The sequence below is a fragment of the Falco rusticolus genome, chromosome 5, assembly GCF_015220075.1.
Source record: "Falco rusticolus isolate bFalRus1 chromosome 5, bFalRus1.pri, whole genome shotgun sequence".
Taxonomy (NCBI): domain Eukaryota; kingdom Metazoa; phylum Chordata; class Aves; order Falconiformes; family Falconidae; genus Falco; species Falco rusticolus.
This window is the reverse complement of record NC_051191.1, coordinates 29289506-29312350: the sequence shown is the minus strand read 5'-3', so window position 1 is coordinate 29312350 and position 22845 is coordinate 29289506. Positions and strand designations below refer to the sequence as shown.

Sequence of the window (22845 nt, the reverse complement as noted above, 5' to 3'; positions counted from 1 at the left end):
TGAACACTCCTTCCAAGTGCAAAGGTGTGCTAAGTTTATAAAAGTTTATAGACTTCACACTCCTGTAACCAGAAGGGAGCAGAAAGCTCAACATAGACATGGACCAAAGTTAGCAGGCAGATTGCTGTTAAACACTGTGTGCATGTGTTTAAGGTATCCCCACTTCCTCACCATCCCATATGCTTTGCATTTACTTTTGGACAGAGTCTTTGGAGAAAATTATAATCTCCTTCTAAGAAACAAGGGGCCTCTCTAGTTGGGTCAATTTTCTTATTCTAAATGTGAAAGCAGAAGTGGTTGTTGTTTTGTGTTTCATTTTTTAAGAAGCCCTGCATTTCAAATTAATAACATCCTTCTGAGAAGGGGGTAGGTCAGTCCTGTGGCTGTGCAGAGGATGTACAAACTTAAGGCCAAGAGATTGAAGAGCACTTTTACCTGAATTGTCAAAGTGAGTTGGCAATACAAGGAGGCCACTACTGAATTACATCACCTCACCAGCTCTCTAGGGAGTGTGGAATGAGTCAGAGCCCAAGAAAAGCTTTGGAGAGCCCTTGGGATATCGGTTCAGCTCCAGCCAGGGTTAGGACTGGTTGCATTTTTAATGGTTTCTATGAAAACTGTGTCAATGACCATTGTCTGGTACCATTTGAGTCAAAGCCATTTTTACTGCAAGCACCAGAACCTGAGCTGGTATTCATGGTCTTTCTGTTATTAGGTATAGCGAAGATGTCCAGGGGATGAGGCTCAAATCTAAGGGACTGTTCCCACAAGTACAGCAGTTTCTTCTCACAGAGATAAGTGGCATGAGACACAGGTTCAGAAAAAAACTTCACATCAGCCCTAAGTCACTGTCTGCAACATCTGGGAGCCCACAGCACTTAGCTGAGAGCCAGATGCTGAGTTACCTTTAGTTCACTGCACACAGGCAGAGGTAAGGGGTTGAGAGCAACACAAGCGTGGGTACATGGCATCCTCCTGTGTGCAACCATATCTCTGTGCCCTCTTGTAGGAGAGAATACTCTCGGTACACATTTTTCCCCTTATTGCACCCTAGATCCCTCTGGCTGTAGGACACAGAGACTTGCAGGAAGGGCAGGCACAGGGTACCCGTGCTGCTGTGAAATGTGTGGTGCTTCTCTCTCAGGTCCTGAGCTGTGTGAACCCCGACAACGTGAACAGCCCCGAGATCCCAGTGAAGATCCTGAACTGTGACACCATCACGCAGGTCAAGGAGAAGATCCTCGATGCCATCTTCAAGAACGTACCATGCTCTCACCGGCCCAAAGCTGCTGATATGGACTTGGGTATGTGAGTGCACAACAGGCCCTGACTGCCCCTGGGCAGGGGGGAGAGGGGTATGGGAGACAGCCACACTCAGTCCAGACACTGTTTGCTGGGGCAGGTGCCACCTCTCCAGACTGAGTGTGCCTTTGGTGCTTGTGCCAGGCAGAGCAGCAGCAATGGTGAGAGGGCAGAAGAGACTAATTAAATTGATGCATTATGCTCCTGGCTTGTGAAATCTTTGGCACTGAGGACTTACAAAGGCCAGTAGCCATCCTGCTTTTCTGCCCTCAGAATTCAACTTGGATAAGGGTATGGAAAAGGCATGGCTGGGGCTATCCTCGCTGCCCTGCCAAAGACCCCTGGAAAAAAACCCTGCCCAGGGTGGTGTTGTCAGCAATGTTCAGGCTGCAGAGATTTATTCCTAGCTCTTCTCTGAGTAGTGAGGGTTTGGATTACATATATCTTCTTGCTGAGATAGTCACAGCCCATGCAGTACTAATTACTCATTGTCCAGGCACAGGAAAGGGGATGAAGCATCCTCTGTTCAGTGGGCTGCATCTATCTCATCGCTGACTGCTTCCTTCTCCAGCCAGCACCCCATCACCAACAGCAGGGCTGGGAGCTGCTGCTCTGAGGTTTCCTTTCTGCAGAGGACTAGGAGGTCTTAAGGAAAGATTAGTCCTTCTGTTTATGAATTCATGCTTTTTTTTTTTTTCTCAGTGGTTTGCTTCTTCATGCATTGCTCTGCTCGGAGGGTGGAAAGAGCAGCACCAACTTCACTTGCATTTCTAGGCAGTTGTGTTGTTGAGCTCTGGGGCACACAGGGAGCTGTACAGCCCAGTGCTGGGGTGCCTCTGAGGCCAAAATCCATTTCTGCCCAAGATCTGGAGCAACGATGCTGGAATGAGTGAGCCTTAATTGGGGCCCAGAGGCAGATGTGATATTGCACCTGGAAGTTACTACAAAAGAATGTAGAAAAATATGCCTGGGGCATTGCTGAGATGTTTGGGGAGGGTACTGGGGACTGCATTGTAGCTGTACCTGCCAGAATTTGCCCTCAGTGACCTTCAGTGAAAGATACTTGAGTGGAAAATGATGGAGTCTATAAAACCCAGCAAAGTAGAAGAGGAACCAAAAGGAGAAGGGATGAACTGATGCCAAGAAACAATTCACAGCAATAATGGAGGCAGGAATGAGAGGTCAGGGATTAAAGTTAAGTGTCTATATGTGTGTGCATATGTCTGGGGAAGGAGGGGATTCTTGACAGAAATTGCAGCAAGATTCCTGCTCGTGAAAGGCAGTTAGAATAATGAAACAAGCTGCCAAAACCTGCAGCGGTAAAGAAGAGATCATATAAATCATCAAGAAAGGACCAAAGATAATTCTGGAGCTGCTCTGAGTCAGCAGGGGAATGGTGAGTGCTAGTGTAAGCATGGGGGCACACAGGGCAGGGTGCCAGGGCACAGTAGACCGGAGGAGTGGGGTTTACAGCCAGATCTCCTGATCTGTCTGGCACTGGATGGTGGCCACAGAGTCCATCACCTTTGGATCTCAGACTGGGCGTGAGTGGAAAGTGGTTTCTTCTGCTGTAGGGATGAACTATGCATCCATAAGGGAGGCAGGAATTTCACCTGCATGTTGCAAATGCCAGGGATAAACCAGAGTCCACAGATTTTGTTATAGCTCTGAGAACTGACAGATACCGAAGTGTGTGTGTGCAGGGTCCCAGCTGGAGACTGACAATTTTGCATCCAGGATTCTTGCTGTTTTAAGAAATAGTGGCCCGCTGAGTAGTGCTGAGGACCAGCAAGTTCCAGAAAGTCTTTATGAGCATGTGCACCCCTCAGATGACAGACTTGTCCATATTGACAGGAGACTGCTTAATGAGCAGCTGTTTGCCCAATAGCGTTGATGATGCAGTTGGGGAAAAAATACCCAAAACAAAACACACACACCCCCTCATCTAGTAGAAGAGTGTTGCCAGCAGTGATATAGTTGCAGGATCCTTTAGCACAGCAGCTAACAAGGTGGGAGGAGCAGGGCTGGCATGGGTAAAGCAGGAAAAAGAGGTTATGCACGTCCAGCCACAGCTCCAGCCCAGCCTCTATGCAGGAAAAGATGTTTGTTGGCACCTGGCATCCCTCCGCGACAGTGAAGGCAGCAAGAGGAGAGCAGAAAGCACTGCTGGCCATTAGGAAGAAGCACAGAGCTCTCAGCCCCAGGCTGAATCCTCAGAACTGCAAAGGCAGCTGAATCAGCCCTGCCAGTCCATGCTAAACAGTAGGTCAGAGCAGATGACTGTAATATGGCCTTGAAATCAATGGTTTTCTAAACAACAACACCATTTTCTATTACCATTAAAATTTTCTGGGCTTTCTGTCTATGCTAAGGCCAGATTGCTCACACGGAAGAAAGCAAACAAGCTAATGAGTTGTTTTGAGTTGTTAAATGCAGGGTAGCTGCAGGCAGAGTGACTTGTATGTGTCGCAAATGTCATAATGTTTGGCAGTTACCCAGACAACTCATGGAGGGGGTTGTCAGCTGAAAGCACTTATTTTGGACACCCTGAGGTTACATTTTAGTCCAAAGCCCAAATTGCAGCCCCCTGAGTAAAGGCTTCTTTCTACAGTGGCTATTTTTGTTATTACTACTTTTTAAAGCCCTCACCATAAATAAAATACCCCACCTTTGGGAAAGCATTATGGTGTGAGGATCACAAACCAGGAATTTGGCTTCATGCTGAGGCATTCACTCTTCCCCGTGTTTCAGTTGCTTTTTGAAAGGGACGGCTGAGGTGATGGGAGCTGCTAGGCTGACTGTCTTCCACTCGGTGATGCTGCCTTAGGCTCCTGTGAGCCGTGTCAGGCCAGCTTTCACTGCCTCCGTGTGGTGCGGTGCTGGGATGCGAGGTTCAGCCTTTAGGAGGCATTTAAACTGGGTCTAACTCTAGTATATATACAGTGAGGCAGGCAGCTTCCATATACAGGATGAAATGTTCCACAGGCATCTTCCATCTATGTGTTCTGATACAAACATTTTTTCCCCCAGCCATGGCAGTCCTTTCTCCACCCCAGAAACAGAGCTGAGTTTCTCCTCTCTTCCTAGAGATCATCACATACTAGACGTTTACCCATTTTTGTTTCTTACCCACCTGGCTGTACTGGTGCCTGCAGCATACAGACAAAGTTTATTCCCCTGTTTCCATGCCAATCTGTCTCTCACGTGGAAATTGCTGGGAAGTGAAAAAATACTTAAAAGACTAAAGGCACCCCTCCCCAGCTCTTCAAGCTAATCCTCCACAAGCACAAGTGGTCATGAAATAGGGATCAAGCTTGGGTAAGCCACATGCTTTTGTTCCACACGCCATTGCTGTGCAAAGTCAGCCACAAACCATTTCACAGCCCTTCACGGGAGACTTTGGGTGTTTAGGAAAGGAGTAGGAAGCACAGTATATGGCATGAGCAGTTGGCTGAAATGGATTGTGTGCATTATGACATAGAAATGCCTGTAAAGGATGCTGTAACTGATGATGACTAGCTCAAATGAAGGCACTTGGAGTGAGCTGGCACATATTCATCCACCTGGGTATTTCAATTACCCCTGAAAAATATTCTCTCTGTTACACTTTTCTCCTTTGTTCAATGGGCGTCTTGAGGGTGTAACGTTTTCTAACGTATTTGAGGTGCAGGAAGACATGTCCCCATCTCCCCACAGTCATTCCCTAGCCAGGCATTGCTACAGCTCAGAGAAGCAGCTTTTTATCAAAGGCTCCTGGAATTCCTTTTTCCGAGTCAAGTTGAATAGAAAGGTTGTTTCTTAAAAAAAAAAAAAAAAAGAAAAAAAAAAGAAAAGAAAAAAAAAAGAAAAAAGAAGTAATTCCTGCGTGCAATAAAAAGATACACTATCTGCTGAATGAAATATAAAAGCTTCACAGCAGCTGTCTCCTGAGTTTGCATTTACCGCTGCTCCTGATTGGAAGGCTTGATAAAGATAATGGGATTTTTTTACCTCCCTCCCCCTTTCTCTGGAAGGTGGAAGTGTAACAAATTGGATTGGAGTATGTCTCTCCTTTGTGCCAGCTCGCAGAGGAGTGCGCAGATCTGATGAGAGAGGGGACAGGGTGCTGCCAGCGAGGAAAAAGCTAACAGTTTTCACTTAGTGCTGTGAATACAGATGTCAGGGTCACCTTCTCCTCCTTTGCACCCTTCCTTCCCATTCCCTTGCTCCCAGCCATTGCCTTTCCTTGCAAGACCACTGAGCTGCCAGCTGGCACTCATGGAGAAGGGAAGTGTGGAGTGCTCCTGTGAAACTAGGAAGAGTTGGGGGACCATAGCTGGGGGACCTTTCCCTGTCTTTCCTCAGATGCATGATGTAGCAATTTGTATTTGGTCAGTGCAAATGGGCTGCAAAACTGAAGCTCTGCAGGGTGTTTTTCTCCTTGTCTTGCTCAGGAAAGTAGCTCTTGTGTGGAGTCAGACTAGTCCTTCCTCTTCCTCGCATGGCCCCTTTCTGCAGGAAGGCCAAGGGGAAGGCCTTGGCAATCCTCTGTCTCCCTGCAGGAGCACAAAGGGCTTGGGGGGACATCCTACCATGCCTCCAGCTCCCCTGGAGCAGAGGGAAAGCTTCTTCTGCTATGAGGAGCTTGTCCAGCCTTGAATACAAATAAAGCACAGGATGAGGAAAACTCATGGCAGAGCCAAGTGCAACACTGAGAACCTCTGCACCGCCTCCCTGAAACACTACATGAGTGTGTGTCTCTCCCCAAAGATGAGTGAGGAGAGAGGAGGATGACAGCAACATGCAGAGCCCTGAAGGATAGACATCAAAGAGACACCGTCCCCAAGGGACCATAAGGAAGGCACATAAGGGACACACTGTGACAGTAGAGTTGGCTTTGGCATTCTGTGGGGCACTTAGCAAGAGCACAATTTCCCAGCACAGCCCAAATTTCAACATTTTGTGCTCTTTGAGGCAATGTCTGAGACCAGTTACCTTCATGGAATCCAGTCCAGCTGGGAATGAACAGAAAGCATCATCCTTGGATATCACAAAGGTAATACAGGTGAGGATCTAAGGCACTGGAGTAAATGAAGGGCACTGCAGGATCAGTGCTTAGCCAACATGACCTTTGCTTACTCTCTGAGTATCTCCAGCCAAAGTAACACCCAGCAATAAACACAGCAGCTGACCTCTTTGTGCTAATTTAAATGAATAATAAAGGCAAGGGGAGCTTCCCCAATACATTTTAATTATGTGATAAGAATACTGCTGAAACCAAAAGAAATTTGCAACAGTCCTTGCATTTTTATATTAGGAGAAATAAGCAGGGGTGGCAGGTGATGTCTCCATATCCAAGAGTTCATTTTAATTAACTCCTGCAAATGAATAGACTTTCTGCTTTGACTCTGGCTAAACTCTGTGTGGCTAGGTCACTGTGACTGAGACACGACAACCAGAAAGATAGCTTTGGATGGTCCAGGTTGTCTGTGGTTAAAGCACAGCTTTCCCTATTGTCACCAGTGATACTACATTTCTTTCCTTTTGGCTGTGTTTATGTGTTCCTTGTCTATACACAAGTGTGTGAGTCCTCAGTGCTCCTCCACATGGAGCATCCTTCAAGATTTGAACAAAAGGTGGTACCCTGGGAAGTGACAGGGCGCTCCAGTGCTGCAGAAGGAAAGAAGCATTCATTATTTCAGGGTGGAGGCTGGAGAACTGGATGTGGTCAGAAACTGGAGCCCTTCTTCCCACAGGTATGCTGCTGAAGGCTGGTAGAGATTACATGCTCCGTGGAGCAGGGTCTTTGTTCCATCTCAGGCTCTCTTCTCCATTGTCCCTCTACTGTGCCTGAAGCCAAAGGCTTCCTGCTCTCCAGCACTTCTGGATTCCAGTAGCAAGAAGTGTTGTGTGAGCACTAATGGAGATGAACTGAGAGCTGAGCAAGACACTGCTTTGCCCAGGGGAGCCCTCTCTGTGCCCTAGCCTTGGATCTCTCATCTCCCTAAGCAACTGCTCTAGGTTCTGACCTCTGTGTGGCATCACTCTTTCAAGGAGTGGGTGTTCCCTGTGGAGAAGTGGTTTTGTGATCGCAATATCATTTTATCAAGGGTAGAGAAACCAGTCTGGATAATCTGTGACGTGACTTTGAACATTGCCATATGGCTATGATTTTTGCATACTTTCCTGAACCGTCTCTCTGAACTTTTAATGGTTTATCTGTCTTCTCTTTCCCTCTGGAAAGAGGGCTCTGGACATTTGTGCGTTCGTATGTTGTGCGTGGTTGGAGGCATCTGACAGTGGGTAAAGGCAATGACTGATGTGCTGCTACATGGATGCAGCCTTCACATGTGTGACTACAAGAGTTATGGGCACAGGGATTACTGGGCTGTATCCCCTATCAGAGGCTCTGCACATCAGAGTTCAATGTCCCTGTTCTTGCAGAGTGGCGGCAAGCAAGCGGGGCAAGGATGATCCTTCAGGATGAAGACATCACAACCAAGATAGAGAATGACTGGAAGAGACTCAACACGCTGGCACACTATCAGGTAACTGTGTGAGAGGATGGGTAGAAGGTAGATCAGCTAAGAAAACAGCAAGAAGGGCAAAGTGTTATTCTCTAAGACACAAGGTAAACAATAGTTGAGTGGGCAATAACTGGGCAGAGCGCCTGTGTTGAGTACATCCATCCTGTTCCACTGTTCTTGTAGTACTTACCCTGCACAACACCAGAGATTAAGCCAAGGGAAGAAAAAATCCTCCATCTCTCTCAAAGGAGAGGCATCCCTGGTGAGTGAAGGATGTGAAGAGGAGATATGGACATGAGGACAACACGAGTTAACCTTTCTCATGTAGACAAACAGAAAGCAAGCCTTTCCGTGCCCCTTTTTCCTGTGCATCAATGGCCTTGTGATGCTAGGAGAGTTCAGAAGGATGGAAGAGAGAAAAATGGAAGGGAAGAACGTTTGGTGTCAGGAAGAAGGAGGAGGAAAGCAGCGTGACTGAAGACCATAGTGCAGTGGGGTTGTCACTGACCTAGGAACACTTGTTTTCAACCCCTGTCCTGATCCATGTCACACGCTTTGGGACAGGGCTTCCCTTTATCTCCGCATGTCCTTGAGGTCCATAAGAGAGTGCTAAAGATGTCCAAAAATATCTTACACAAGTAGCAGATTTAATGAAAAATTGAGCTTTGGTCAAAAGCTCCCTCACTCCTTCACCTCTTGCCAAAAAAAGAAGCCAAAAAAAGCACCTCATTAAGTTTAATCCAATGCTAACAATTTTGTTGTTTCCTCAATCACACCTCAGCAGTCTACATTTCATAACAAGATTTCTGTGGTTTTGGTTTGGTTTTGTTTGTTGTTTTTTTTATTTATTTAAGAGCTGACCTGAGGAGACAGCAAGCAATAATTTGAAAAGGAAACAAAACTTTTCACTTCGGATTGACTGAAGCATTGCTGGCTGACTCCAGAATACTTTTTTTCAAGAGGAGTGGGGACATTTTCAATTTTATTTCACCAATAAACCACAGGCATAATTTTATTTCACTTCTGTGTTTTTTTCCAGTTGTTTGCTTCAGGCAACAAGCTCCTAGCTATATGGATTAGCTGGGGCAGAACAGGTCCTCAGCTGCCAGGATGCTGAGCTTTACACCATTTACCCTGACTGTCCTGAGGGCAGACATGGAACATGCTGGGACAGACACTGATAGTCCTTTTGCCTCAGTTTCCCCTTCTGTACTCTGGGGCTAAAACTATAAAGAGCCAATAACTGCCTTCCATGATTGCTGAGGGGCTATTTAATTAGCCTCTGCAGTGCTTTGAAGATGAAAAACTCTATGCAAGTGCTAATTACACACAAGAGTTAGACGTTAGCAGGATTTTTTTTCACCGATCTCCTTTTTATGGTGTCTTATTTATCACAGATATCCATGATATGGCTCCTCTGAGCCACTGGCTTGTTAACATTTCTAATATGGGACCCACATGAATCGCCTTGTTGTAGTTATGGAAAATCTGGCTTATTTCAGAAAGTTCTGTTGTCTTTTGAAACACTGTCCTATGACATCCTGGAACACAGCCACCCCAAACCTGCTGCTTTCACCTCTCTGAGACCCTCTGACACGGCAAAGAGAAAGAAGTTGTGGTAGTCACTTCAGCCCAGCAGTACATTTGTAACGCGGAAGGGGGAGGCTGTACATGGAGAGGTTGACACGATCAAAGTGGGAAATGGAGGTACCCATTTCTGAGCTAGGTACCTAGATATCATCTGCAATTGAGGTGGAAGGGATAGAGGATTTCACATCAGTTTTATCATCCTTATGGGACAGCCCACCCTTGGTGTTTGAAATAGCTCAGATTATTTTCTTCTTCTCACACTCCTTTTCTGCATAAGAGCTTCTTTGGGAAGAATGTGCTGTCAGCTTTAGTAAGGTTAGTGCATAGACTTGCGTCATTGTCACTGAACTTGGAATCAGGACCTCAGTGGAGCGGAGCCTGCTTTATCGTCAGTTGTGCTATTGCCCAAGTGCAAGCTTCCAGCAGTGTAACAGGAGATTTTGTCCCTTTTTTTTTGTTAATAGACACACGGAAGAAAGTATTTGAAGCTTTGGGCCAAAACTACTGTCCTATCTACAGTGGCACTGGTTTATGGCTCAGCTTCTGCTGCTTGAATGTCTGCTGTCCTTGGAATGCTCCTCAGCCAGTCTTCAGAAGCTTATTGACGAAGTCCCTTTTTCTTTACAGGTGCCAGATGGATCTGTGGTAGCTTTAGTCTCCAAGCAAGTCACTGCCTACAATGCAGTCAACAACTCCACTGTCTCCCGGACATCAGCCAGCAAGTATGGTAAGGATTTGTGTGCTGATATGGATTGAGAGAGCACCAGAGAAGAGATCCCAAACATCATGGTGATTACAAGACACTGAGCACCAGCAGACAGAATGATAGGCAGATGACTAGTTGATAAGATTGCTTGAGGGATGGCAGGAGAGGATTTATTCATCTAAAACTTTGGCACCTGGTCCAAGCTGGTTGGATTGCTCTTAGGAAGTACTTCTCCTCCCTCATTAATAAAAGGAGGAGCATATATAATTAGCTGCCTGCATTTTCAATCTCTCAGTCTTGCTCTTAGAGTTTGCATAGGGAGAGGCAAGCGAGAAGCACTGCACACTGTATGAGCTGAGTCATTCTGGCGGTCAAAGTCCTTGCAGCATGGTCTTTTGTGAAGGAGAATCTGTGGCACAGATGAGCAACCATAACCTACACAGGGTATAGACCTGTCTACAGATATATCCCAGTGTGGGTGTTGTATGTCCCACCCAGCTATCTTATTATCCCAAGGGAATTTGCACCTGCAATAATAAAAAAAAAATGGCTTACTGAGGTCTTGTATCAGTATATCTCAAGGCAGTGGATTGTTGTTCCCGCTCTACCCATGAGACAACTGAGAATGAGACAGCTGTGAAATAGAGACCAGGTGGAAAGTCTTCTGTAGAGACAAACAGAGACCTCCTGAGTCTCTCACACCAACACAGACCTCTCTCCCCTGCACCAGAATTGCAGCCCAGGACATGTCTCACTATGATGATGGTGGATGGCAAGGCAAAGCATCTCCAGTGTGCAGAGTGCTGAAAACCACCCTCCAACCTGGATGCAACTGCCAGATCAGTTTATTATTATTATTTTTTTTAATTTATGAAAGCATCTCCAGTTCTTCTTACTCCTTTTAGCTTGAGGGAAAGTAAACCTCCTCAGTGTCCAGAGGAGTCCCCTTCCTCTTTCTCCAAGGACATAAGCAATCCAGCACACCTTATTAATATTCATCCTCTTTGCCATGTTGTTGCAATTACTGAAAGACACAGTGACCTTTGAAAAGGAAGACTTCAGAGGGGTTAATTTCTGTTGGATTTCTTTAATTCTTTTGCTATTTGCTTTTTCAGGAGGAGGGAGTGGGGAAGAATGCAGGGTGAGAAGATATGGTGGGTCAGAAGTGATTGTTAATTGCAATTAAGAAAACAGCATCCAGAGAGAAAAAGGATATTCCATCTGATAATTATGATGTAGGGATTGGTAATGCATTAATGAGGCTGATTCAGATCTTGCTACAGAAAGGTGCAACTCTCTTGTGTTAATTATGGTCGGAAAAGACTCTGCAGCATTGCTGGAAGGTCAGGGAGAGGGGAATGCCTCATGCCTACACTCAAGAGGTAAAATTTGGAGGCTAAAGGTGTCCTGGGAGAGGAAATTTCTGCAGGCCCACCTGGGGTTCTGGTTTATTTTTGGTCAACACAAGATTTTGGAGCAGGGAGTGAAGAGGATGGCTGGGCAGGAGTTATTGGATTGCTTTGATGCCAAAGGGGGAAGAGGAGGCAGCTCCTCCTGAGTCTGGGGATGGGGAGCTAGACAAGAGGTCACGTTAGCTGCATCAATATTACTATGCAAACAGGCCGTGGCCTGTTTGCTGGCCATAATGCCAAGCAGCATGACATGGTACGACTAACAACCATGTAGGTAAAACAAGTTGTACTTAGCCGTGCTGGTTACCATGAGTAGTTGGTACTCTCCCCTGAACGAGTCCTGGGCAGTGTCTGACACTGACAGTGCCAGTTGTCCCAGGCCAAAGCTTTGCCAGGGATTGTGATAAGAGGTAAAGAGCACAGGCAACTGAAAGTCAGTGTTTGAGGCTCTAATTTAATAGTGCAGACATTGATGTCATGTCTGGCTTGGCTGACAACCCTTGTCTTTGCTGAGCTAATCACTCGGTCATTAGGTGATGCTTTGATAATAAGGCCTGGCCCATCCAGCTCATTTGGGGGCTTCTCCATCTTGCCTTGTAATTTCACCAGGAGATATACCTGTGTTGCCTAACATTACAAGTTAGTTGATGGAAATTTATTTAATACTAATATGGAAACACGGAGCTTGTGGGAGCAGGGACGTTACAGCACTACTACAACCTTCCCAGTTTGGAGACCCAAACTAATGTCTCTCCAGGGTGAACTCACCAGCTGTGATTGTCTCAGCAGCCCACACCAGAATCTGTATGAGCATCCTTTCCATGTACCGAATGGGAGAGGTACCTGCTATCGCACCCAGACAGAAGAGGTCTTCTTCTTGCCTTTCTGAAAAAAATCTTCTATTAGGTGGCATGTCATTAGCATATTTCCTTGATGAAACCTGTTGATCCCAATACAAGTGCTACTAGGGCTGAGACACATGCATCTCTCTTTGCAGAAAACATGATCCGTTACACAGGCAGCCCAGACAGCCTCCGTTCCCGCACTCCCATGATCACTCCTGACCTTGAAAGTGGAGTCAAGATGTGGCACTTGGTGAAGAACCATGAGCATGGTGACCAAAAAGAGGGTGACCGGGGCAGCAAGATGGTTTCTGAGATCTACCTGACAAGACTACTTGCCACCAAGGTACATGGTGGGGGTGGGGAAGAGAGTGAAAAATATTTTTTTTTAAAGGCTGCGTTAGAGCTTCTTGCCTACAAGAAATTAGAGACTGCTCAAAGGATGCCAAAGAGGGGTAAAGCAAGAAGAGCAGAAGGAAAATAAAGCAAAAGGAGTTCCAAACATTGTAAGGAAGGAGCCTGAATTTAGAAAGCAGTCAGAAAAGGGATATTGGAGAGCAATGAGGAGTAAAGAACTCGGGGCGATGGGAGTGTTGGAGAAAGTCAGCACAGGGGTAGGTGCTGGGGTTGTCAATTACACCGGCTTGTTGTTTGTACCAAAATTGAGCAGATGAAGACCCAGGGAGAAAATGTGCTTGGATCAGCTTCCAAGGATGTGTCACACCTCACAGTCTGAAATGGGGTCCTATGCCACAAACCTGTGATTATGTGTTCTACCTTTCCCCTGGGCCCATAAAGGTTCTTGTGCTGATGACTTGCCAGGGGGTTGGCTGTGGTGTAGCTAATACGTAGGCAGCTCCAAGAAGAGAAAGCAGAGTTAGATGTTCATCCCCTCTGAGACATAGAAAGCCCAGGGTCTCCGAAGAGAAAATACAGAATAAGTCAGGTTGGGGCAGAGCAGGGACATCCTGAGCTGAATCTCCAGGCACATCTCACACATCATGTCCTATCTCAGACATCATGGTCCATGGCAAGTCTCTGCAGAGAGGGCAAAGACTGTCTTAGGAAGTTGGTAAGATCCCATCTGCTCAATCCATATTCCCCAACATGCTGGAAGGCAGCCTCCTACAAGGGTGCCTGCCAGAGCCTGCAGGACTTCTGTAGTGGGGCAGTATGTGAGTGTTTAGCGTAACTGGGGATACAGCATCATGAGGAGGACACTTGCACAACTGGAGATTACTTAAGCTGCAACTACAATAACTAATTGCAGTGGATTTTGGCTCTGGGGCAGCCACAGAAAGTGGTTTAATTGCCACTGTCTGCACAGAAAGAACTCGCTGCCACTCCGCACTATGCTGTCCCTTCCGTGCAAAGGGGATGGCTGGTTCTTGCTGCAGCTGGCTCTCTCTGGGGTTGGCAAAAGATCTCAAGCCCTTCACCTTCTTTCATCTCCGACTGAGACTATCCTCCACCTGACTTGCTTCTAAAGGTTCTACAGGAGTGTGGGCAAAAGCAGTTGTCTGAGTTTACGTTTATTTCCTCTTCCACCCTGTGGATGGTGGTCTCCTTGGAGAAGTCTGCATTAATGAAGAGACTGCAACTTCTTTTGCACCCCACAGGGGCTAGGGCAGGTGGGGAGAAAGGCAGTATAATCAGAGATAGGCTCCCTGTGCACTTCTGCTGTCCTCTTGCAGTACAGAGCACCTCTGCACCCGAACCTCTCTAACATGAGTTATTTCAATGCATCCCAGAAGTGGAAACTGCAGGGTAGTTGTGGCTCAGGTGTGGCTAATCACAGCGCTATCTCACCCCTTTCTGAGCAGGGTTAAACCAAGCAGTGATCAAACAGCCCAATTTTCCTCCCTTCTCTGAACTTTTGACTATTATAATTTCTTGTAAGGGTGTTAATAGGCACAAACACAATTCCATGTCTTCATGCAAACGCTGTCTGACTTTGCTCATCGGACAGGTCTCCATCACATGCTTAAGTCCTACCATACAGTTTTACCTGCACATTTGTTCTTGAATTCATTTTGCTTCTGATGTCTGACTCTCCCTGCAGCCTCACTCAGGCTGTCTATGTTGCAGTGGGAGTTGGAGATAAAGTGGCTTTGTCTTTAGCCCCTGGTACATGCTCATCTCCCTGGCATCAAGATGCTTTTATGGGTCACACAATGTAAAAAGAAAATGATGCTCCCCAGGGCTTGGGCCCCAGCTGGTATAAATCAGCAAGCATTGGACCAGTGCTGATTTACACTGTCTGGGGATACGTCCCCTACCCCACCACTGAATCGCTCTCTGTTACGGATCACAAACTCAGCACTTGGGGTTTTTTTGTTTGTTTGTTTTTTTGGGGGGAGGTGGTTTTTTGTGGCTGGGTTTTGTGGGGTTTTTTTGGTGGGTTTTTTTTTTGGGGAGGGGAGGGGTTTTTTTTGGGGTTTTTTTGTTTGGTTTTGGTTTTGTTTTTTGTAGAGGTAGCAGGAAAGCAGCTGCAAAACTTACACAGTAACAGAGAGAGTAGAAAGGCTGGGGAGTTACTGATTCCTCTCTTGGGCTGAGCAATTTTCTTTTCTCGTCCTGACCATTTGAGGGAGGGAAAGAGGAGAGAGTGCAATTGCTGGTAATACAATCCCAGGGAATACTTAGTTAAACTGACAATGATTTTTATTCTGGTAAATCCCTGACCTCTGAGACCTAGAGTCTCTTGCCTAAAAGCCTTAGAGGTTTTCTTTGTGTTTGTGTGGGTGAATGTGTAGAGAACTAATTCCCTCCAGAAACTGAACCTGAGGGCAACTCTTCCATGTCAGACCAACAAGATTTCCCCTCAGGGGCCCTTTCTGAGTCAGACATGTGCTGCAGGGCTTTATTCACCCTGTAGGAGTTCACACAAGCAAAAGGTGCCTCTGTTTCCCAAAGAATAAATCAAGTGGTGAATCAGCAAGAGACACCAGCTTTCTAATTAAGAATTTGTTAGTGCTATGTAAACTAGAGCCACCATGGTGGCACCTGGTGCTTTGTTTTTAGTAAGAAGAATTTCTTGCCTGGATCTGCAGAGAAGGGGGAGGGTTTGATTTGTCAGAAGAGGAAAATTTTGGAGATTTGCTGGAGATCTGATTGCTTTTTGGTTATTTTAGCAACCACATGGTTTGTTCACATATAAATGCTTATGAACTTTGATAACAGAGCAGATGTTCAGACATGGGCTAGACCTCCCAATGCAGCAGGGAAAGCGTGCCTTGCATGGTTCCCCTCCAAACCCAGCCTGCAGCTCATCTGGTTATCTCAGCTCCTCAGCTGCCCCCTTTTCCAGGCCTGGTCACCCTCTGATATTCCAGCTCCACCTTCTTGCTAAAGGTCAACTGTCCTCACTGGCTTGTCCAGGGTGGTTTTCCAACCACAGGATCTGGGTTTCTCCTCCCAGAGTAACATAAGAAGACCTCTGCAGTGGACATTACTGAGGTCTGCAGAGCAATACATGACACATCCATGCATTGCTTCTAAGGTTTGCCTCAATCCTGTGCCAACGGGTAGTAAAAAATGAGCAGGCCACTTGGGGATTAAGATGAAGTTTGTGCTATTTATTATGCTACTCACACATCTTAAACAGCCGTCTCTCTTAAGGCACTCTTGTCCCATTTGTCCCAGTGACACCTTCTGCTCTGCTTTATAGTCACCTGAATTCTATTACCGTCTCAAGAATTGGCCCTGGATGAAAGCCAGCGTAGAATATGGCTAGTTTTTGCCTCATGCATGTACTAAAGCAGTTGAGGATAGGATGCAGAGGAGAGGAATCTTAGTGGAAACAGATCAGAGCTTTACCATCACCATATACCTGAGTTGGGGCAAGGTGTCCCACCACAGCTCAGCCACCCTCCATGGCAAGGAGTGCTAGCAGCAGAGAGGACAGGCAGTGCCTTGACCTACTACATCTGTCTGCTAAGCAGATGTAGCAGATATTGTGAGGATGCACGTGCCTGCTTAAAGACATCTGTATTGAAATTTCCAGCTCACGTCACATTTAGCAAATATCAGATGGCTCCCACTTTTCAACCATACTTTCTCGGCCTGATCCACAGACATACCCTGTTTTCAGTGGGGTACAATAATTTAACATCCTTCTCCCATTTGGTATCTCACATTCTTCTTTCCTTCCTTCTCCCAACAGGGCACCCTCCAGAAATTTGTAGACGACCTCTTTGAGACCATCTTCAGCACTGCTCACCGTGGCAGTGCACTTCCCCTGGCTATCAAATACATGTTTGATTTCCTGGATGAGCAGGCTGACAAGCACAACATCCATGACCCCCACGTGCGGCACACCTGGAAGAGCAATTGGTGAGTGAGACAGTCCCATACCACGTCTCAGACTGGAAGGAGGGTAGGGGGACATGTCATTCGGTATCTGGCTTCTGGGGGAGCTGAGGAGCTTGCTGTGGGGTTCAGAGTACCAGGTTCAGTCTTCCCAACCTGATGGGGAAGTCAGAAGATCCAAGAATCTAAAAGATGCTCTCAAGGATGGAGTGCTTTGGCTAAGCAGGTCCCAGTTCGCCCTGTATTATGTGAGGCTGGCAGTGTTTCTGAGGGACCTCATGAGGAAAAATGGTGAAATGTTTAATTGCTGCAGTGTCCGGGCCCACAGGAATATCTAGGGAGGCATGGGAGAGGATTCAGCACCACTGCCTTCATCTAGGCTGGGTGTTTGATTTCCCACTGTAGTCAGAGGTGGGCTTGAGCCCCATTTGTTTGCCCACACATAAACATCTAGTGCCATCTGCGTTATTTTAAGGTATCCCAGACATCCTTAGGGGATGTGCAGCACCCACAGGAGATCAGTGGTACCCTCCTGGCCTGGCAACTGGAGTCCAGGAAAGCATCTCAAATGGTATTAAGTACTTAAAGGGTCTGGAGCTGGATGTGACCCTCCTTCAGAGTGAGTGACAAAGTCTGACATCAGCCCCCTGCTCTAGCTGCCAGGCAGCAGTCCCTCTTCACACATGTAATGGGACAGCGGAGAAAAGCCAGGATCGGTGGAGAGAAAAGATCTCTGCGGCTCCTCTCTGCTGAGTCTCCCTGTTGGGAAGAGTCCTGTGGGGAATCGCTCCCTCCCCTTCTCCTGTGCAAATACAGGGACTATAAAAGGAACAGCAGAGGAGAGCCATGGGGCTCCCAGCTCATGCATTTTTTCCTTTTACCATCCATGCTGATGGCAGATCGTCACAGCACAGTGACATAAAAAAAGAAACCCCATGCACCAAAGAGGCTTTCAACTAATGAAACATTAGCATATTATTAACATTATCTGCGGCACTAATCTAAGGCTGATTGCAGCCACTCAGACTAAATGAGCAGGAGGTTTATTTAAGGGGGGAGGGGGGAAGGCAGAGTGTGTGCCTGTGTGAGAAAAGGGGCAGTATGAAGAAATCTGTTCAATCAGATTAAATTAACTCAGTCACATCACGGGTTTCATTATTCCCAGCTAGGGACACTGTCCCCCTCAGCCCCTTCCCACACCCATACACACACTCAGGCACACATACATGCACTCTCTGCTCATCCTCACTGTGGCTGTGTTTGCTGTCCAAGCACTTGCAGATGATGTTTTGCACAGTTCACTCATCCTCCTCATTCCTGCAACAGATCAACCCTCACCCCCAGCCTAAAAAGTTTTCCCTCAACCTCCATCCCCAGCCTAAAAGGTTTCCCCCTAACCTCCATCCCCAGCCTAAAAATCCCACCACCGCTATCACCCCCACACCTCAATTCCATCACATCTCATTGCCAACATTTCCCACTTCTCCTGACCTTGGCGACAGGTTCACCTGCATGGGGCTTTCCTTACATTTGTTCTCTGATTTTGACGGCTCAGGAGAACACACAGTGATTTAGGAAAATGTGGTGTCATCCTCTGTCAGAACATGCCAAACTGCATGCTGTTACCTGACATGTATCAGACTTGGAGATGATTTCCTTGATGGTGCTGTGAACACATGGGGGTAATGAGCAACTGGAAAGAATTGAAGAATGGGGCAGTTTACTCTGAACATCAGGTGAATTTGTTAAACTGAAGAATAACCTCCTCTTAGGAAGGTGCAGACACTGAAGGTAGACTTAATGGTCTACCTGACAAAGAGTTTGACTCCGTGATCAGTGACACAGCTCCTAGGCCGCCATCACATGAATGCATTTACCTTGACAGAAAGCCTTGAGGCAAAGGCTGGAGGTAGATACCTCAAGGCATCTTATACAAATGAACAGCTCTTTTGAGGAAAAGGGGGCAAAAAAAGGTCTTTGGACTGCGTCCTTCATTAGGGCAGGTATATTTTCATTTCAAACGTTGCAACACTTGTTTCCCAGGTTTTTCTTCTTGAAGCAACAGGGGTTTTCCTGTCACATACTAACTGTGTCATGCCCACTGTGCTGGGATCATATGTGGGCTTGGGCTTGAGCCATGGAGCATGACAGTACACGGTGTCCACAGCACACAGTACTTGTCATGAACACTCCTGGTCTCAGCCTGGGAGCTCTACCTCCCTCTCATCCCATGGGGTTGCTATGAGGGCTGAAAGCCAAGTCCCTCAGTGACAAATGTTCACTGTAAGTTCTGGGGATGCAAGGCCTGTCCTTGTCTGAGGAAGCAGCCAACAGCTGCAACTTTACATTGCAACCTAATATAGAGAAGTTAGGAGTCATTTTAACCACCTCAATTATACTCCCACTAATTTATGTGCAACTTCACCAAGATGGCATGGACTTTAAGACCGATAAAGTCTGGTTTGTAAGGATAACAGGAACAAAAACCACTCTCTGACTCCACTGCCATCCACAGAGACCTGTAGGGGAGGAATTTGCTGTATATCAAAGCTTATCCCAGAACCCTTCTCTCCACACCATGATCTTTGATTCTCATCCACCATTTACCATTGTAACCTCACACAACAAAGCCTGTGAACCACGCACTGACTGACGCACCTCTTCCCGCCTCCCATCCCTTTTGCAGCCTGCCTTTACGGTTCTGGGTTAACATGATCAAGAATCCACAGTTCGTCTTCGACATCCACAAGAACAGCATCACAGATGCCTGCCTCTCTGTAGTGGCTCAGACTTTCATGGACTCCTGTTCGACCTCAGAGCACCGTCTGGGCAAAGACTCACCCTCCAACAAGCTTCTCTACGCCAAGGACATTCCCAGCTACAAGAACTGGGTGGAAAGGTAAGTTTTAGATCTGGAAATCTTAATGACATAGCAAGTGATACAGCGAGGCTCTGCTTCAGGGATGGAGGTAGGAGGCATCATCAGTATTGCTTTTGGTAGATGCTTCTGGGCTTTTTTTCTTTGGTTATTGCCTAACTGGAAAACTCCATGTTAGCCTTTTATTCCCATGTGCCTTGCAACAGAGATGGAAATTTAGAGGTGTGAACTGAAGGTGTTTGCCATCACTGTTTCTCTTGAGGAGAAACTGTTGAGAAATGCTAGAGGGAGGAAGGAAGGGGAGGTGATGTGCTTGAGCCCTGTGAAGTACATGGGATTCTAATTCTTTTCACCCAGATCAGAAGTGGTTTGCTATTCTCAGCATCATTGTGACAGTCCCCATGCTGCCTACATCCCAAGGGTTATACAATTATCTCCCCTTATTCCGAGTCCGGTAGCTTTCCTTGGAGGCTCTTCTGTGCTTTGAATGAGATGCCGAAAGATTGACAGGCTGGTGACTGAAGCTCTGCAGGTACTTTCTGAAAGGTCAGAGGTCTTTCCAAGCATTTTATCCACATCTGCAAGACCTGTAGCTGTACTGTTCAATCTACTGTACTGAAGGTCAGTGTCTGGCAAAGCTACCCTACAGGGAATACAACCAAGACAACTATTCCTGCAGTACGTGGGGGCTTCAGTTTCTCTTAAGAATTTCCACAGGACAAGTGAATAGCACATCTTGCGCTGCATTCAGCAGGAGCCTGTCTGCTGGAGCAATCCTTGCAGAAGTTGATCTGTGCTTTGTTTTCTAATATGCTACACTTGCTTGGAGTTATTGACAGGTTTAGGAACTGCACAGATGGAGAATGATTACTACTCTGTAAATACAAAGATGAGTTTATCTTACAGATTGTTCCTGTGCAATGCCATCCAGTTTTAAGCAATGATTTGTCTGCATGACTTCAAAGGCACTGTCTAAAATTGATACCACATCATGCACCTTGTATGAGACCTCTGCTACTATGGGCACACTGGGATGTAAACCACCATATTCCTTTGGTGGGGATGGTTTCCTCTCATTTTCTGAAAGGAGAGCATGGCTGATCAGAAAGCTCTGTCCCCTAGTCAGCATGAGGTGACATTCTTTGCAACAGTGCTCCCATTGGTCTCTGATTTGTCTGGACAATTATTTTTAGACGTGGTTAAACACTTCTGCAAATGTCGTTTCTAGGCAACCTGTAAGGCTCTTACGAGCTACCTTGCTTAATTATGACCTACTTCTGGCACTGTGTCCAAGTTTCTTAGTATGTATTGAGGTTGATTGTTGGATTGACCTGGACAGGGAGAAAGAGGTGTTTGAGATTCATTTAGAAATCAAGTTTGCACCAACAGTGACTCTAGTGATGCTTTAGCAACCTTGCATGTGGTGGGTGGCTGTTTTCTTTGGAAAAATGCTGTTTTACATATGAACCTGGTTGATTTTTATCTTAAGGGATGGTGGTATGTTTGAGTGACAAACTAAGGTACATAGGTGGAGAAGAGGGTATTTCCTCATGCAACACCTTTTTTTTCTGAACAAACAAAAGGCTACATTTTCCATTTTGTTTTTCCAGTATTGATTTCACTTTACAGCTTTTTGGAGCTAAATCCTGTTGCCCAGTGATCTTCAGCAGTAGGTGCTGCATTTCCCTGGAAGTTTTCCCAAACAACTGGGTTTGCAAACGAGGTACATAACACCTCCTGCTGCTAGTAAACAGCACTGGATTTCTGTGCCCAGCATGTGCTGGGTTGTTATCTGCACTGATGTCTGACAACTTGAACTGAAGCCCAAGGGGAGGCTGTGGGTTTTGGAATATGGTTAGAGTTTCTGCCCTGCTTATATTTTTGTGTGTCAGTTCCACTGACTCAATGCAGTGGCACCTGGATGCTGTGGGAGATCAAAGAAAAAACATATCAAGGATGAACAGAATATAATTTCAACTCTACCCTGAGTTAATGAATTCTTTTTCTCTTTTCTGCAACTGTACTTTGAGGGAGTTATTCCAAATCCAAAGGCTTCCAGTCCTGGTTGGAGCTATTTCTGTAGTCAGCATCAGCTGGAGATGGCATCCTTCAAGGCCACTAGACTTCTTCAAAGAGCAAATGTTAAGATAAAAAGATTTTCAGTCGGGGAGTTTAAGAAGTGGTTGAGTAAATCAGAAGAACCTGAAGTCAAATGAACTACTTTGATGAAGAAGAAACTATAAGAAGGCGATTAGGCAGTGGTAGATTGTAGCCCAACTTGAAGGCACTCTGGAGTAAAGACAGGCTCCTGACTTCTAACAGGGCTGTTGAAATGGTAGCTGAGCTGGGTTACTCCAAACCATCCCTTTGCAGCTTATGGTTTCCCAATGTAGTGTCCTTTAGGACTCACAAAAATCCAAGCAGGGAATGACCCTGGCATAAGAAACAGGCATGGGTGAAAGTACATTCCTCTGATCCTTAAGTGATTAGTTTTCCACCTGTTTTAGATTGTTAATGTATGTTGGGAAGGGAGTAGCTACAGATCCTGGCCTGACCAATGATCTACCTCCACATAGCAAACAACTGGGAGTTTGATTTCAACAGTCCTTTTTTAAGGCTATTGGAAGCAGAGGTGGACACTGCCTGCTAAAACAACCCTGCTGAGAAATCTTGGCTACTGGGGAAAAGTAGGTTCAGCATTCCAATTAAAACACCCAAGCCTCTTTCACTGTGAAAACGTATGGCGAAAGAGTATCTCGGTGCAGCCACAGCTTGGGTTTCCTGCAGCAGAAGATGAGGTCTGACTGAGGGAGGAGAATTAACCCGGGAAATGGGGACAGGCTTTCTGGCTTTTGTTGAAGCCACGAAGAGTCAGACTTCTTTCTAAAACAAAGTGGAGGCTTTTCAATTATCATTATATGAGTCTATTGAAAAAAAAAAAAAAAAAAAGAGGAAAAGAATGGGAACGGTAGACCAGATTCTCATCTGACTTCTGTTAGTAAAACTCCATAGGCTTTGCTGAATTTACATTAGAGCAGCTTCAGATCTGCATCTTTTCAAGTTTACTTCAAATGTCCCCTTTGAGCCTAGAAATCTGGAGAACTTGGGAGCATTTGATGCAATCCCCAAGCAATACAAAGGGGAGCTGGTTCTAATTGGGACTGTCTCATTAGCATTCAGCACCACACTGAAAAGATGACAAAGGGCTGTGGCTGACCTTTCATTTCTCTCCATGCTGCCAAGCTTATGATAACACTTGTTTGAACTTCATTAACACCATTTAATTGCCTGCATCACA

The 22845-nt window shown here is 46.1% G+C and overlaps 1 protein-coding gene across 2 annotated transcripts in view; it reads left to right on the top strand.

The window, feature by feature from the left end:
* Positions 1–22845, top strand: part of PLXNA4 (plexin A4) — a 456157-nt gene that overhangs the window by 422557 nt on the left and 10755 nt on the right. For both annotated transcript variants that reach the window (XM_037389024.1, XM_037389025.1), the window contains exons 25-30: positions 1145–1304; positions 7726–7829; positions 10026–10125; positions 12514–12704; positions 16524–16693; positions 19356–19568. In XM_037389024.1, coding sequence (XP_037244921.1) covers positions 1145–1304; positions 7726–7829; positions 10026–10125; positions 12514–12704; positions 16524–16693; positions 19356–19568 — 938 coding nt within the window. The remainder of the gene's footprint in view (positions 1–1144; positions 1305–7725; positions 7830–10025; positions 10126–12513; positions 12705–16523; positions 16694–19355; positions 19569–22845) is intronic.